Source organism: Sphaeramia orbicularis, chromosome 10 (assembly GCF_902148855.1).
Source record: "Sphaeramia orbicularis chromosome 10, fSphaOr1.1, whole genome shotgun sequence".
NCBI lineage: Eukaryota > Metazoa > Chordata > Actinopteri > Kurtiformes > Apogonidae > Sphaeramia > Sphaeramia orbicularis.
In genome coordinates, this window is record NC_043966.1 from 21,509,043 (window position 1) to 21,522,585 (window position 13,543).

The 13,543-nt window shown below is 39.0% G+C and overlaps 1 protein-coding gene across 2 annotated transcripts in view; it reads left to right on the plus strand.

Annotated features, from left to right (window-relative positions):
* The window catches only part of diaph2 (diaphanous-related formin 2), a 428,253-nt gene that overhangs the window by 365,994 nt on the left and 48,716 nt on the right, over window positions 1-13,543 (plus strand). For both annotated transcript variants that reach the window (XM_030144879.1, XM_030144880.1), the window contains 2 exons: window positions 10,714-10,806; window positions 12,182-12,247. In XM_030144879.1, the coding sequence (XP_030000739.1) occupies window positions 10,714-10,806; window positions 12,182-12,247 (159 nt within the window). The remainder of the gene's footprint in view (window positions 1-10,713; window positions 10,807-12,181; window positions 12,248-13,543) is intronic.

Here is a 13,543-nt window from a genome sequence, read left to right on the forward strand (position 1 = left end):
AGGATGAACTAGCATATATTTACAACAAACAAAAGTGGGTGTAAATAAAAGTATTTGATTTGGTAAATGTAAGTGAAGTAAATTAGTCTAGATGTAATTTTAAAATAGAGCACCTGCATTTATGTTGTGTTTTTTCAGTGTTCTGCGTTGGCATCAGCTTCTTTTTTACATGTTAATACAGAAATGTGCAATCGCATTCAACATTTGCTGGATAATTTACATCGAACATTGTTATGAGTTTGTGTTTGTCCTCTGTCAGGCTTGTTTCTTTTGTCCAAGACTTTGTTTTTTTTTTTTTTGTCTTGTTTACCAAGACACATTTTTCAAGTTCAAGTCTGCACGAGTGGGGCACGCTTAACTAAACTAACGTATTTTTCTGCAGCTGATTGACTGGTTGTGGCTGGCAGAGCCCTGTCAGGAATGACAGTGGCAGATATGGATTGATGGCTTTGTGTGACACTGACAGCTGCCGGTAGGCCAGTGCATACCTGCATCGCAGCAATGCCAGCAAGGAAATCATACACAAGTGCTGACAGGCAGTGGTGGGGTGGACAGGTTAGCTCACCAAGTTTGCACAGTGTCTCACAGCTCAGCAGACATGGCAAACAATATTATCAGGGGAGATAGCTTGTAGAGATGTGAAGGTCAGAAACCCAAGTAGATAAAAGAAATGTTTCTGGAAGATATTCTCGCTATTCCTCAGCTTAGCTTGGGAAATGAAGGCAGTCTTAGGAGGTAAATCTGACCTTTGTGTTTTATTTAGAATGTAACGAACAAGGACAGACCTTTCCAGAATTCAATGAAGATATATGGCACGATTCTTTTGCATTCTCGGCCTGTTTATTCAAGTGTCACTTATTTGTCATGCTTGTGATAGGCTCTATATGTATTAAGAGTATCTGCATATGGATGTGACAGCAGTGTAATGCCAAACTCTGAGGAAATTACTTTTTTCCTGTGTCCTTGTATTTGTGCTGCAGTGAACCAGAGTGCAGAGAGTGTAAGGCATCCTCAGAAACTCCTCAGTATGGATTGGTGAATTCCATCATTACCTTGAAAGATGGGAACAAGGACACAGGATTATCTGCTGTCATAAACCCATTGTAATAAATAACAGCATATTAGATTGTGCTATATCTGCAGTCAAAATCGGAATCTGCCTCAAGGCGATGATGGCCTCCTGAATATGGCTGACTGCCTCATAGCTCAGGCCTATAAGAAAATGCCGACAGATGAGAAACACATAGAAATAGAGTATAAGCCACAAACAAATGACATGCACGGATTAAATACATCTGACTGACTCCAAAATGACATTTTGTTGGGGAAGGTGATACAATAAAATACTTATCCTCCCAGATTATAACATTTCCAATGCAATGCCAGAAATAAATGTCAGTATGAGGAAAATGAGCCTAGCTTCACGGGAAGCCTTTTAATGTTCTATGATAAATACCACAGTTCATTAGCAATTAAAGGCAGCACCAGGGAATAGTCCTTCCCATATTTTTTGCCTACATCTCTGTTGCAGCAGATGCATTAAATTGTCAAGAGGTGCATTATGTTTTTTTTTTTTTTCATTTCTTTTCTTTTCTCTTAATTTTGTGCCACCCTCTTTTCCACAGAAAGACAAAGAACACTAATTAGATTTCACTTTAGAGCTTTTAATGATTTTTATCCTTTATCTTTAATTTAATTAAGTTAAGGTCACAATCAAGGAAGTGAGACATGCATCAGATATCTGTCTTCCTGTTTTCTTTTTCCCTCCATCTCCTCATGAATGTCTCTGTCTCACACACAGAGAGACCCAGTACACTCTCTCTGCCATTTACTTTTCTCTCTCCCATTGCTTTCATAAATGTTCCTCTTCTCCTTGGTGAAATCAGCTCAGGCACAGTTGAATCTCATTAATTTGTGGGTGGTTCAAGTGTCTGATCATTTCCCCTCCCAGATCTGGACCTCACCAGTCACTTTACAGTCAATCAAACCTAATTACCCTCACTACAAAGACCATCAAATCCCATTGTCAAATCCATTTAGCCTCCCCAGACAGCACCGCCTTTCACTGATGCAAACAGCCCATGTGGGGTTTGGTTCAGATGTTATCTTGATCTGGATTCCAGAACTCAGTATTCGCTATCCAAATGTGCCACTGGTTTAAAATGGGAAGCCTGTGCTGCACTGAATGGATGAAGCAGAGTGTGTTTATACTTACACCATATACTTCCACATTTCAAAGCTTCTTTGACGTACCTTTCATCTCAATAACCTGGTTTATTCAAGTCAACCCTTCATTAACAGTTATGTATGCTTAAAGTCCATACAGTTAAGATACCGCATGCTGTGTTATGCCCAGCCAGTAATGTTGGCCTGGCACCAGCAGTTCAAGGCTTTTCCTTTAAGCCAGCAATGGTGCAATAAAGGAAATATTTTTCGCTCATAAATATTTCTTCTCAGATTCCTCCCTTCATCCTGCATCATCAAGACCTCTTTGCAATAATGAGCTGAATGCAGCACTGAAAAAATGAAGACAAATTTAGCCACAAGCACTAATGTTTTACTTACTGGGATAATTACAAGTGCACTTACTGTTGCTTTTTCACAATGCAGTGATCTTATGGTCATGTAAAAGTGTTTTAATGCAAAGCAGAAAAAATAAAGAAAGGTAAGATTATATCAAAGCTCCTGTAAATATGTTTGTATTGAATTTTTATACCCTATCTTAAAACCTTAAAACCATAAGACTCACTAATGAACGGTGACACATACAAAACTTCATCTTCAATAGGATAGAAATAGACAGAAGCCCTATTAATTATGATGATATCATAATGATATAATGATATTATAAAGTAGGTCATTTTCAGTCGAATTTTTACTTTACAAATTACAGACATGGCCGATTCACGCAGGCTTAAGATCACAGACGACTTCCTCAATTATTACAAATCACCTAAGATCCACAGGTAATACTAGCCCAGTGTGAATATCAGATGGGAGTTTTACTTACCGAAAGATGTTCTGAAGGCAGAAACTGTTGTGATTAGTCCAATCAAGCATCCAATCAAAACAGAGGAGAGGCGTGACAAGTAAGCGCTAAGTGGCTAATGGTTCTTGCTAGGATCATCGTCATTGTGGATTGAAGGCCCTGTGTTCTTTATCGCGGGAAGGTAAGTTTATTTTCCAGTGAATTAACAATATGGAATTTAAATAGCGTGTAAGTGCTTAGTTTACAGGAAAATTTGATTTGTAATAATTGTGGAGGTTGTCTGTGATCTTATACCCGTGTGAATAGGCCATGTCTGTAATTTGTAAAGTAAAAATTGAACTGAAAATGACCTAGCTTATAATATTATCATAAAATAAATGTGTTAATGTTAGTTCCATGCAAATAGACATCACTGTTATTTGGTAGGATATGGAAAAATTTTAGTTTCCACCTTGCATTTATTCAGCGTATTTCCTGGTTGAGAAGTATAGAAGTGAAATGAAAGTAGTTTTAGTGTTTTGGAGGGAAATTCAAGATGTATGTCATGATATAACATGGATATTCAAAGAAAGAACTCACTTAAATCCTTTAGAAGACGAGCAGCTGAGGAGATAATAAGATGGATGATAAACATGACAGATATAGCAACGAACATTTTTCAGCCTTTTTACAGTTATCTGTACGTGTTTAGACATTAGAATTGTGAAACAATGTCAGTAAATTTTTGTAAAAAAAAAAAACTACTCATCCAGTGCAAATGCAGCACATGAAACACAGGTGTGGGAGCTGAATTTCCAAATCACCACAGTTCCACAGGTTATGTTAATCCTATATATATATGTTATATCATAAATTGGTCTCACATCCAGGGAAAGAAGCACAGAAAATATACACAGGTTCAGAGGTAAAGGGTAAAAACAGATAACTTCTAGCATTCAGTGTTTTCAAGAGTAGAGGGAAATGATCAACACTTTTCCAGTATTGTGATATCTTACTGAAAGTGGAAGGGTCTACCATATTGAAGCTAAATTTAGCCGTACTGAACCCATAGAAAAGGGGCAGCAGTCATCTCCTCTGCTGTTAGCACTGGCTCCCATGGCCCTGCTGGCATCCTGACATGTTGACCCCATGTGGCTCAGAGAAAGTGTGTCAATTTAACATCTGTCAGTGCTCGGGTGAAGCCTTCCCTAGTGTGTTGGTGGTGTTACTGGGCAAACTAGCCGAGAGCAGTGGATAGATGGTGATAGCAATATGGTAACTGAGGGGGGGGCCGCAGGCAGTGTAAGTAAATGATAGCAGAAGAAACACAGTGTGGTGGCTGCGACGTTGCAAGCACCCCCCCCCCCCCCCTCCCCTCCCCTCCCCTCCCATCTCCCAACCTCCCCTCCCTACTCTTTCTCACTTGGGGCCTGGCAGCATCCATCCAGATGGAGGGTTTATTTTTGTTTTTGTTTGTTTACTTATTCATGCATCCAGCTATTCGGGGCATCGCAGGGGCTTTCGTTCCACCACAGAATGCAAATCGCCACGGCGGCTAATCCACTTTCATCTCTCCCTTGTCGACATCCAACTTCTTTCCACGTTTCCCCAGTCTCTTACAGTCAGGAGGACATCTCTCTTGCTTTCAGGCTTTGCGAGTAGGCCTGCGATGACCAGGCCAGGCTGACTTCAGCGTTTGTCTCTGCATCATGAATGTCAAACTCAGTGCACCTCTGAGCTCCCACCTATGTGTCTTATCTCCAGAACACACTGGCCTTTCTCCACATTGTTCCATCTCCTCTCACTCACACTCTTCGCAAGTAGCAGCACCACTGCCAATTCCTTTGGAATGGAGGCTTGTAGTGGGATGGCTGATTCAGTAAATAAAGACAAGGCTGAGTTAACAGTGAAAAAAAAAAAAAAAAAAAAATCAAAATTAACTTGTGCGTGACATTACTGCAGTGGACACGTATTCAGTCGTCAGTTAAAGTTGCATTATTTGCACTAATGAATCCAACTCTTAATTGTTGTGCCATTGCATTTTCTAATATTTGTTAAACCCACTTTACTCTAAATGCTGCTGTGATACTTGAATTTCTCCACTGTGGGGTAAATAAAGTCTTATTGTATATTATCTTATTCTAATACATTGTTTAATGAATCCAAAACATGTAGTTACATAGAAATCCTCTAATAAACTACAGTTTAGGGAATAGCATGTTCACAGTTTAATCCTGATGGTTTTTGTCATTTTTTTCTCAGTGACTGAAGTTTCCCAGAATATAATTACTGATTCATGATATTCCCCCACAGTGGACAGTTACATTTTATACTGAAAAGATATGTTTTCTTAAAGCAGTGATATGGTCTGTTTGTGGAAAGAGCTTTATGGGTGTGTTTATGCTTAAAAAAAATGTAATACTATTACATGTTAAACTGTTGATGAATGGAATTTACTTCAATGAATAGCTGGGTATTATGCTGAAGAAATGAGCTATTTGGAGGGAAAAAAAAACCCAAAACACTAGTTCATTAACAATTAATCCATGAAAGGATTAATAAGGATGTGAATCTGATTTTGTTAGCCACCTTAGCCCCTTTTCCTCCCTCTTACAAACATGCACACAAACACCTACAAATGAAAATCTGGACAAAGTGTACAAAGGTTTTTGTGGGTCATTGTGGTGAAACTATTGTCAGGGTTGGTTGGTTGTACTGCAGGGTGATGGTGAAAGAGACTAGAGAGAGAGAGAGAAAAAAAACAAAGGAGAGACATCTAACAGGTGCATGACTGCTGTCCTTCGGGCACTTGTGTTCTCGGTGCACTCTGTGCAGACTGTGGCAGTAATGGTGTGTGTCTGCTGGGGTCTGAGGAACTACTGGGACTGCAGGGGAGGAGGCAGAGAGGAGGGGGCAGCCACGCTCAAAGCCAGACAGCCGAGCACCGTGGGGAAGGGGATGCTGAGTAATGCAGGTGGCTGTGTGTACATTTAGGTGGCTAAGCCTAAAGTCAGGTGTGAAAGTAACAGAAAAACCAGGTGCGTACAAGTGAGAGTAAAAAACCGAGACATGAGATTAAAAGAAAGTGTGGTTGTTGCATCTCCACCTGGCCATAAAGCAGCACCCCCTCCCTCCACTGAGGCCTTTGTTTCACGGCTAATGGTCCAGGTTAATTGCACAGGTGACTTTCTGTGGGGGAACAGATGGGCTCAAATGTGTTCAAAAACAATCTGCAGCAGCGAAAAAAAAAAAAAAAATAGCCATGAGTTGCTCCTCTCCTCTCCTTTTCTTTCTCATCCTCTCCACTGGATTCACAGAGGGTGAGTAGGGTGAGGTTAAACTCTCTCTGTGTTCCTCTCTCACAAAGGTTTCAATTCATCAAGCACAAGGCCTGTAAGCTTTCATTAGATCTCATTACACTGCAAATTAGACTCTGGGATTGACCACTGGAAGGAAAGGATGGGAGGGTAGTAGTGGATAATAGACATCTCTGTGATGCTCAATGTTTTTCATGTCAAACACTTTAATTTGGTTAGAAAGGGAAAATACTACACATTTGTAAAACTGCAAGATATCTGGAAGTGATTGATTAAACTATGGGGAGAAGAGGGGAAAAAAAGCTTTTGTTTGTCGCACTTTCTGTTATTTATCTTTGCAGTTAACTTGACGCCCTTGCTATTAGTTTTACTCGTGGCACATTGAATGTCTTCATATGCCGTTGTATTACGAATCCACATGTACCAGACTGAGGCTTTTTAGAATTCTAAGACTTGTTTGTCTCTCCTTTCCCCTGTGAATCATGAAGGCTGCATGTGAGCCATCAGAAATTGAGTCCTCAATCGATCCACTGCGTTTTTTCTCCCTAGAACAACATACAGGAGATGACAGATAGCAAATCGAATTTATGAACAGCCTTTGTTGACACTGCTGCATAATTATAGAAATGCCATGTGTTTGGTGTGTAAAAAGACAGCGCAGCATTTCATTCAAATACGTAAATGCCTTTATGCTCCAATGCATAAGTAAAACTCTTTGGCAGCTGTTCCTTTAGCATGTAGTTATACAAATTTTTGGGATGTTGAGCACGAATAATCTTAATTGGCAGAAAATAAACAATAAAATATCATGTTTAGCATATTCTAAGCAAATTGCTTATCTTAATTGTCCAAGGTTTGTACACAGGCTTTGATAATGTCCCACTATACAAAAGTTTTGACTACATCTCTATTTCTTCTAACAGATCCATGAGCAGTCATAATAATACAAGTACCTCTTAGTCACACTTTCCCTGTTTCCAATCCTCCTCCACGTGCATCCATACCTGTAACTACACAGAGCATGTTTGTTGATCTTTTACCCACTCGTCGCTCAAGAAATCTGGCCTTTTAACTTGCGTTTAGTTGCAGCAAAGAAACATATATTTGTATCAGTGTAAGCTCTGGGCAGGCTTTCACTGTAGTGTAGGTGTGTGTGCCTGCATACTGCAGTGTATGTTTTAGAAGTAATTAAATGTCACAGGACTCAGACCGTCAAGTATCCGGGAAGTGTTTTGCGACCTTGTGTCTTGCTTCGCTTCACTAGTCCCTCTCAATAACCCACTTCAGCACATGCAACACTGCATTTACAAAAACCCTCTTTGCTTTTTCCTCCCTTGCTGCTTTCTTCGCTCTGTCTTTCTCTGTTCTTGTTGCCTGTATTTTCTCTCTTATTCTCTTATTCTATCCTTCAATGTACATCTCCCTTCTCCAGTAGTGACACTAAGCCTGTCCGGGCTTATTCTTCTCCCAGTCCTTCCCTTGCAACTCTTAACACCTGACTTTGTGTTTTGCTCCTGGGATTGGTGAGTGGTACATTGCAGCTGCTTCCACTTTTACAGTACTTTTTTTTTTTTTTTTTCTTAAAGAAAAACTAATCTGATGTGTGAAGTTTTTATGCCAATCCTACTGAGAGCACATTGCTCTTGTTATCCTCCTAATTAGAAAATGTGATACTGGTGCTTGTAAATATATTGCAGACTGAGCCAATCCCCATGGCTCACTGTTACATTTGGCACAGCCTCTGGGTCTAGGTACCACCTGATATTCAGGTGAGGGAGGGGGAAATGGGGGAGTGGAGGTAGGCAGGGATCAAAGGGAAAGATATAGAACAGGTACACCATCTCTCAGTGGGAGGTAGAGTTTCACAGAGCTTCATTTCTGCTCCTAAAGGTTTAACTGTTTAAGAAAGTACCTAAAAGTGCAAAAGCCACAACCGTGTTCCACACTCTCACAAGCTTTAATAAGATCATTAAAGTACCCCGGGGCTGTCTGTTGAGGTACCCACCAAGGTGTTTCATCACTGGAAGGGTTTGTCAATGTCTTGGGTCTTAGCCCATCTTAACCCATTTAGAAAGCAATTTCCTGTGAGCAGAGGGGATCTTTCCTCTTGAGAAAGATCTTTGGGCATAAAAGGTTAGCTTTTCTGTAATTCCTCGGCATGCAATCTACCACTGCTGCTAATGAGAAGCGGTTGAATATTTGCCCTAGGTTTAACAGCTCAAAATAAGACGAGTGAATTGAAGGAATGAGGCAGAAAATGTCTGCTAAAGTGGGCAGTGTTACAGTAATTATGAGGAAAGTTTGCTCTAAGGATTACAGGAACAAGTGTAGTCAAATATTATTCAGCTTTATTTTTTTTACATTTAAAACTTACCTGCCTTTGCAAATTGTTGAATATATGGTGCACTACATATGCGTTAATAAGTTCATAGTCTCAAGGCTTATCTGTGAGACGTTCTTGCTGAGGGTAAGGCCTGCTTAAGTTTAAATTGGGGTCCAAAAGGACATAGTTAATTGAGCGCTCCGAGGTGACTGGGGAGTATGTTTCCCATTTTAGTCATTTTGGGTTTTTGTGTCTGTAGCCCTTCCCCTAAACCCCAGTCTACTAGGGCTCCCAAGTCTTGGTCATTACAAATGATGAATTGTGCTACAGTTAAGCTAGAAGTAGGACAAATTGATCAAAGTGTCAGGTGCCCCCTGTGATGTCTAGGTCTCCATGAAGAAGGCAGTGAAGAAGGAGCTGTCAAAAAGTTTCTAGTGCCAAGGTGGCTGTAGATAAATGTTTACCTGCCACTTAACACGTTCTACCTTCTGTCACACTCACAATGTCCTTGGTAGCCTACATAAGGAGTTGAAGTCGCTGATGCTGGGAGTTCAACATATTGTTCTCTAGGTCCAAAGCCGGCGAAACCCATGCTCCCCCTTTTAAACCAATGAGCTTGCTATCTGAGGTGTAGTGCTGCAATTTGAGATAAGCACTACTTACTTGGCTTGGCTTTGGTTTTGTTCTGATAAAGCTGGTCTAATTAAGCTTGATTTAATCGGGATTGCTTTTAAGCACAGCACACAGCCGGAATAGATACTTTGATTTCAAAGTAGCCCTTGGGAAGGACTTGAGGAAGAAAGAGAAGAAATGAGATAGAGAGCAAAATTAGTGTGAGTACGAGTGAAGTGTTGCTTTTTTAACATTTGCATAAGACATGTTTCTATTCTTAGTTGTACCATCTTCTCTTTCTTGCTTGAATGATTGCAGGTTGTACACTTTATTGCTGGAGAAGGGAAAAACATGTGCAGCCCTGACGTTCTGTCTTAATGGCAGAAATGTGCTATTTTCCAAAATTAATCGTGTAGCATTCTTTGTTAAAGTGTTTTGTTCAGCAGACAGGAGTAACAAAAGATTGATCACTGTACTGTCTGGGAATCGAGCTTTATGCTGAAGCAGTTGTCTCCACTTATTTTCAGATGTTTCCCCTCAGCTGTAGCTGTGAAAACACTGAAGAAACAACATGCTCAGACCCTGGTGGTAAACACTAGGGAAGAGCTAGTTCATTCATGTATGCAAAAGAATTGATGGCCAAGTCTCCGGCTCCACAATAAGTCACCATAATGATCTTACTTTAAAATAATGTCTTTTCTGGACCAGAATGATAAAAGGGTGCCCCTCTGACTCATTAGTATTGGGGCATAAAGATAGATGACCCAGATATAGAACCTTAGCTTGTGTTTGAATCCTGTTTCCGTTGAGTATCATGCTGCATGTGTATAATGTGGACACATCTTGTCATACCACTGGTTTTACAGTACTTTCAAGTGTTTTCTGACTGTCTCTTCAGTTATGCCAACTGCTTCAAACTCTCTGGTTTCATGGATCTACTCGACAGCTGAACGGTGGGCAGGAGGAATGTTTTTCGAAGGCCAGTCCTGGTGTCATTGACTGAACAATGATAGAGCGCCTGGGTATCGAGCGGCTCCACACTAAATCTTTGTAAAGAGCACTTAGCTCCCCTGCGTTAGCCACAGAAAGAATATCTGTCAATGACCATCAGTGGATGCTTTTATCCTGAGGCTCCTCTGCCTGTATTAGCTGCTAAGGTCTGTGTGTACTTTTCCTTCTCCCCAGCTGTTTGACTGAGAAAAAGGACAAACCTGAGTGACAGGCCTCTGTCTTAACACTCATACACTCTATAAAAGGCTTGTTTATATCTCTTTTAGTTCCTGTTCCTTCTGTTTCTGGAATGTAGTTTCATTAATCAATTATTCACACTCACTGAGTCAAAGAGTATTAATTGCTGTAGCAGTCATGTATAAGTTGAGTGTTTGGGATTATATGTGCGCTCACATATGCACATGTGTTATTTGGTACATCACCCCATTATGTCAATGTCCCAGTTTGAAACACCTTTCCCTCTTTTGTTCGGTCTCTTACAGAAGGAGACGAGACTGGTGTGATGGATAGTCTAATGGAAGCGCTACAGTCTGGAGCAGCCTTCAGAGATCGGCGAAAACGGACACCACGCAATGGTAAGGCAGTGTGGAGACGGCTTTTATGTTAATGCATCACTTCTATTTTTCTGCTGTCTGTACAAAAACTGGCTAACACCTGTATGTTTAATGCAGTTTAAATGCATTAATTAGTGTCTATTCATATGCTAAAAACAATGATCAGTGACTGATGTGTTTATAAAATATGAAAGCAGATAGAAACCTTTTTGAATGTATTCATACAGGTGCCATAGAAACCTGAACACATGTGGCCTTGTACAAGTCATTAGTAATTATCATCATTGTCCCTTCGCCATTTATAAAGCGCTTATTATAATGTAGCCATGCTGCCTGCAGATGGACTGAGGCTGATTTAGTGTAATCCTGGTGCTAGCAGATTCTATTCTGTCATGATGAATGGCTGTGCCCAGGAGAGTACCACCTAGTAGGGGTGCCAGGGTCAGTGGATGCACAGGGTACAGTTCTAGAAAAGAGCTACAGGTGCTTTTATGGCCACACTGGCATGGTTAAGAAAAAATAAAAGAAAATAAGAGAAAACTTGAGATTGAATGCTTCTGCACAAAGCAAGACTTACACTAAAAGTAGTAAAGCAAACATATTTTAGCCTGAGCAAAGTCATATTTGTCTGAACGCTGAAGTATTTGAATATCTTAGATTCTTGCTGATAGTAGTTACTGCAAATATTTTCTTTCTGTTAAAAGCAGAGTGCAGTGTTCAGTATAATGCTTTGAGATTAAATTATTTTTGTCAGCTCCAAAACTTACTTTTATTTTTTCTTTCTCCACCACAGAAAGTGGCTATAGAAGATTTTCTATATAATAATTCAGCTAGTTTTCCAGTATGCTCTGAACTATTATTTACTGTGACCCTGTACGATTTTGGATTCCCTACAGTCTGATTCAGCTATACTGACAATAAAATGGGTTGGCGCATTTCTCTAAAATTATATTAAAAAAAAAAAAAAAAAAGGGTTTTCAAAATATGTGGCAAGTTACTATAAAATTATGTGTAATATATGTAATCTAACTCCAACTTTTTTTTACCTTTTAAGGTTGTTTCAGAGTAAATACTAAACCCTATGATTAAATCTAATCACATACAATGCATGCAGACTTTGGATTCAATATTTACAATACTGACACATAAAAAACATCTGCATTCTTCAGCTACTTCTTTTTCATCCCATATTTCTTCATCTTATTTTTAATGCAGGTCCCTATCTGTGGTTAAGTAGGTATACTTACAACTTAAATTCTGGGAGTGGTTATTTCCTGTTATTTATCTGAAGTATTTCATCTCTGATCCCTTTCTCTCTTCTTTTTCCCCATCCTTCCCTTCTTTTCCTCCTTTTCTTTTTTTCTTTTTTATTTTTTTATGACCAACATCATTACAGGTGATCAAAGTCCTTCCAGTCCTGCCTCTCGGTGGCCGGGTGCTAACTATGGTAACAGAACCTTAGGTGTGTGCATTTAACCACTTTTTTTTAACCCAGAACAAGTAATACCCTTCCTCCTTTTGCACTTTTCCTTGTCGCATAACCCACATGTCCTTGTCAGAACACTCAAACTGAGCTGCTCTACAACCTGTGCTGAGATTTAATGTAAGATTTACAGTAACAAATGTAAAAGCAACTACTAAAGACTTACGTGAAGAATAAAATTAATTCGAAGCATTGGTATGACCTACCTGTTATAATGTAGATGCAGTCCATCTGAGGATTTCTTTTAATATATAATAGAAATTGCACAAATGACTTAATGAAGCAGTAGAATCAAGCAGAATCACATTTTAAAGTGTAATATGTCCAACAATTTGAAGCTGCCATAACACAAGTGGCTATATTTGAATTGCTTTTGTCTGTTTCACATCAAAAATAGTGAGAAAAAAAACACACTTTTATTTTTCATTAACAAGACATAAGCAACCAGGTAAAGCTCGTCATAACTGTAGTTGGTATTTCTAAGCTTCTTTTATCTGCCTTTTGCACATAGAATTACAGTACAAAATGCGTAAAAAAAAAAACTAACTTTCTCATTCAAATGAAATCCTCACTGGTCATTGAAAAGCCTGACACTGCTAGCATACTTTAAGAGCTAATGACATTCACAGCATTCAGTTACTAAAGAAATGTGATGTTGAAATATAGTAAATAACACATCCTCATTTTCTCTGGCTTTATCAGTAAACAAACCTTATAAAGTAAACAAGGTTTGTGGAAAATATCCATGAAGCTGCATTCACAAACATACCATTTAAACTAAATAAATTAAAATACGAATAGACACCATTTGATGTATAACATTTTTTAAAATATTCAGATGTCATCATACATTTACAAGAAAAATAATGGTATGACTTTAATAAATGTTAATGTTTGTACTGACTTCATGATGTAAATCTTACATTGATATCTTAAAAATGCTATGCAGTAATATATGTAAAAATACAGAGCAAATTAATGCAAATGAAATTGCTCATTAATGTTTAATCTTAGAACACAAATGCAGTTTTATTTGCAGTTATACATAAATAGTTTATGATTGACTGCATGGTTTCTGATTAGTAGAGCAGCTACAGTTTTCAAGTACTTAGTGTCGAAGCATGATATCATTTCCTGTCTTGTGACAATGTCCAGGACCTGTTTCCCTGAGTATATCTGTAGATATTCCATGCTTTGGGCACTCCAAGTAGTTTTTAACACTTATTTTTCCTTTGTCTGATAAATGTCAAAATGATGTGGATGATGTATATCCCT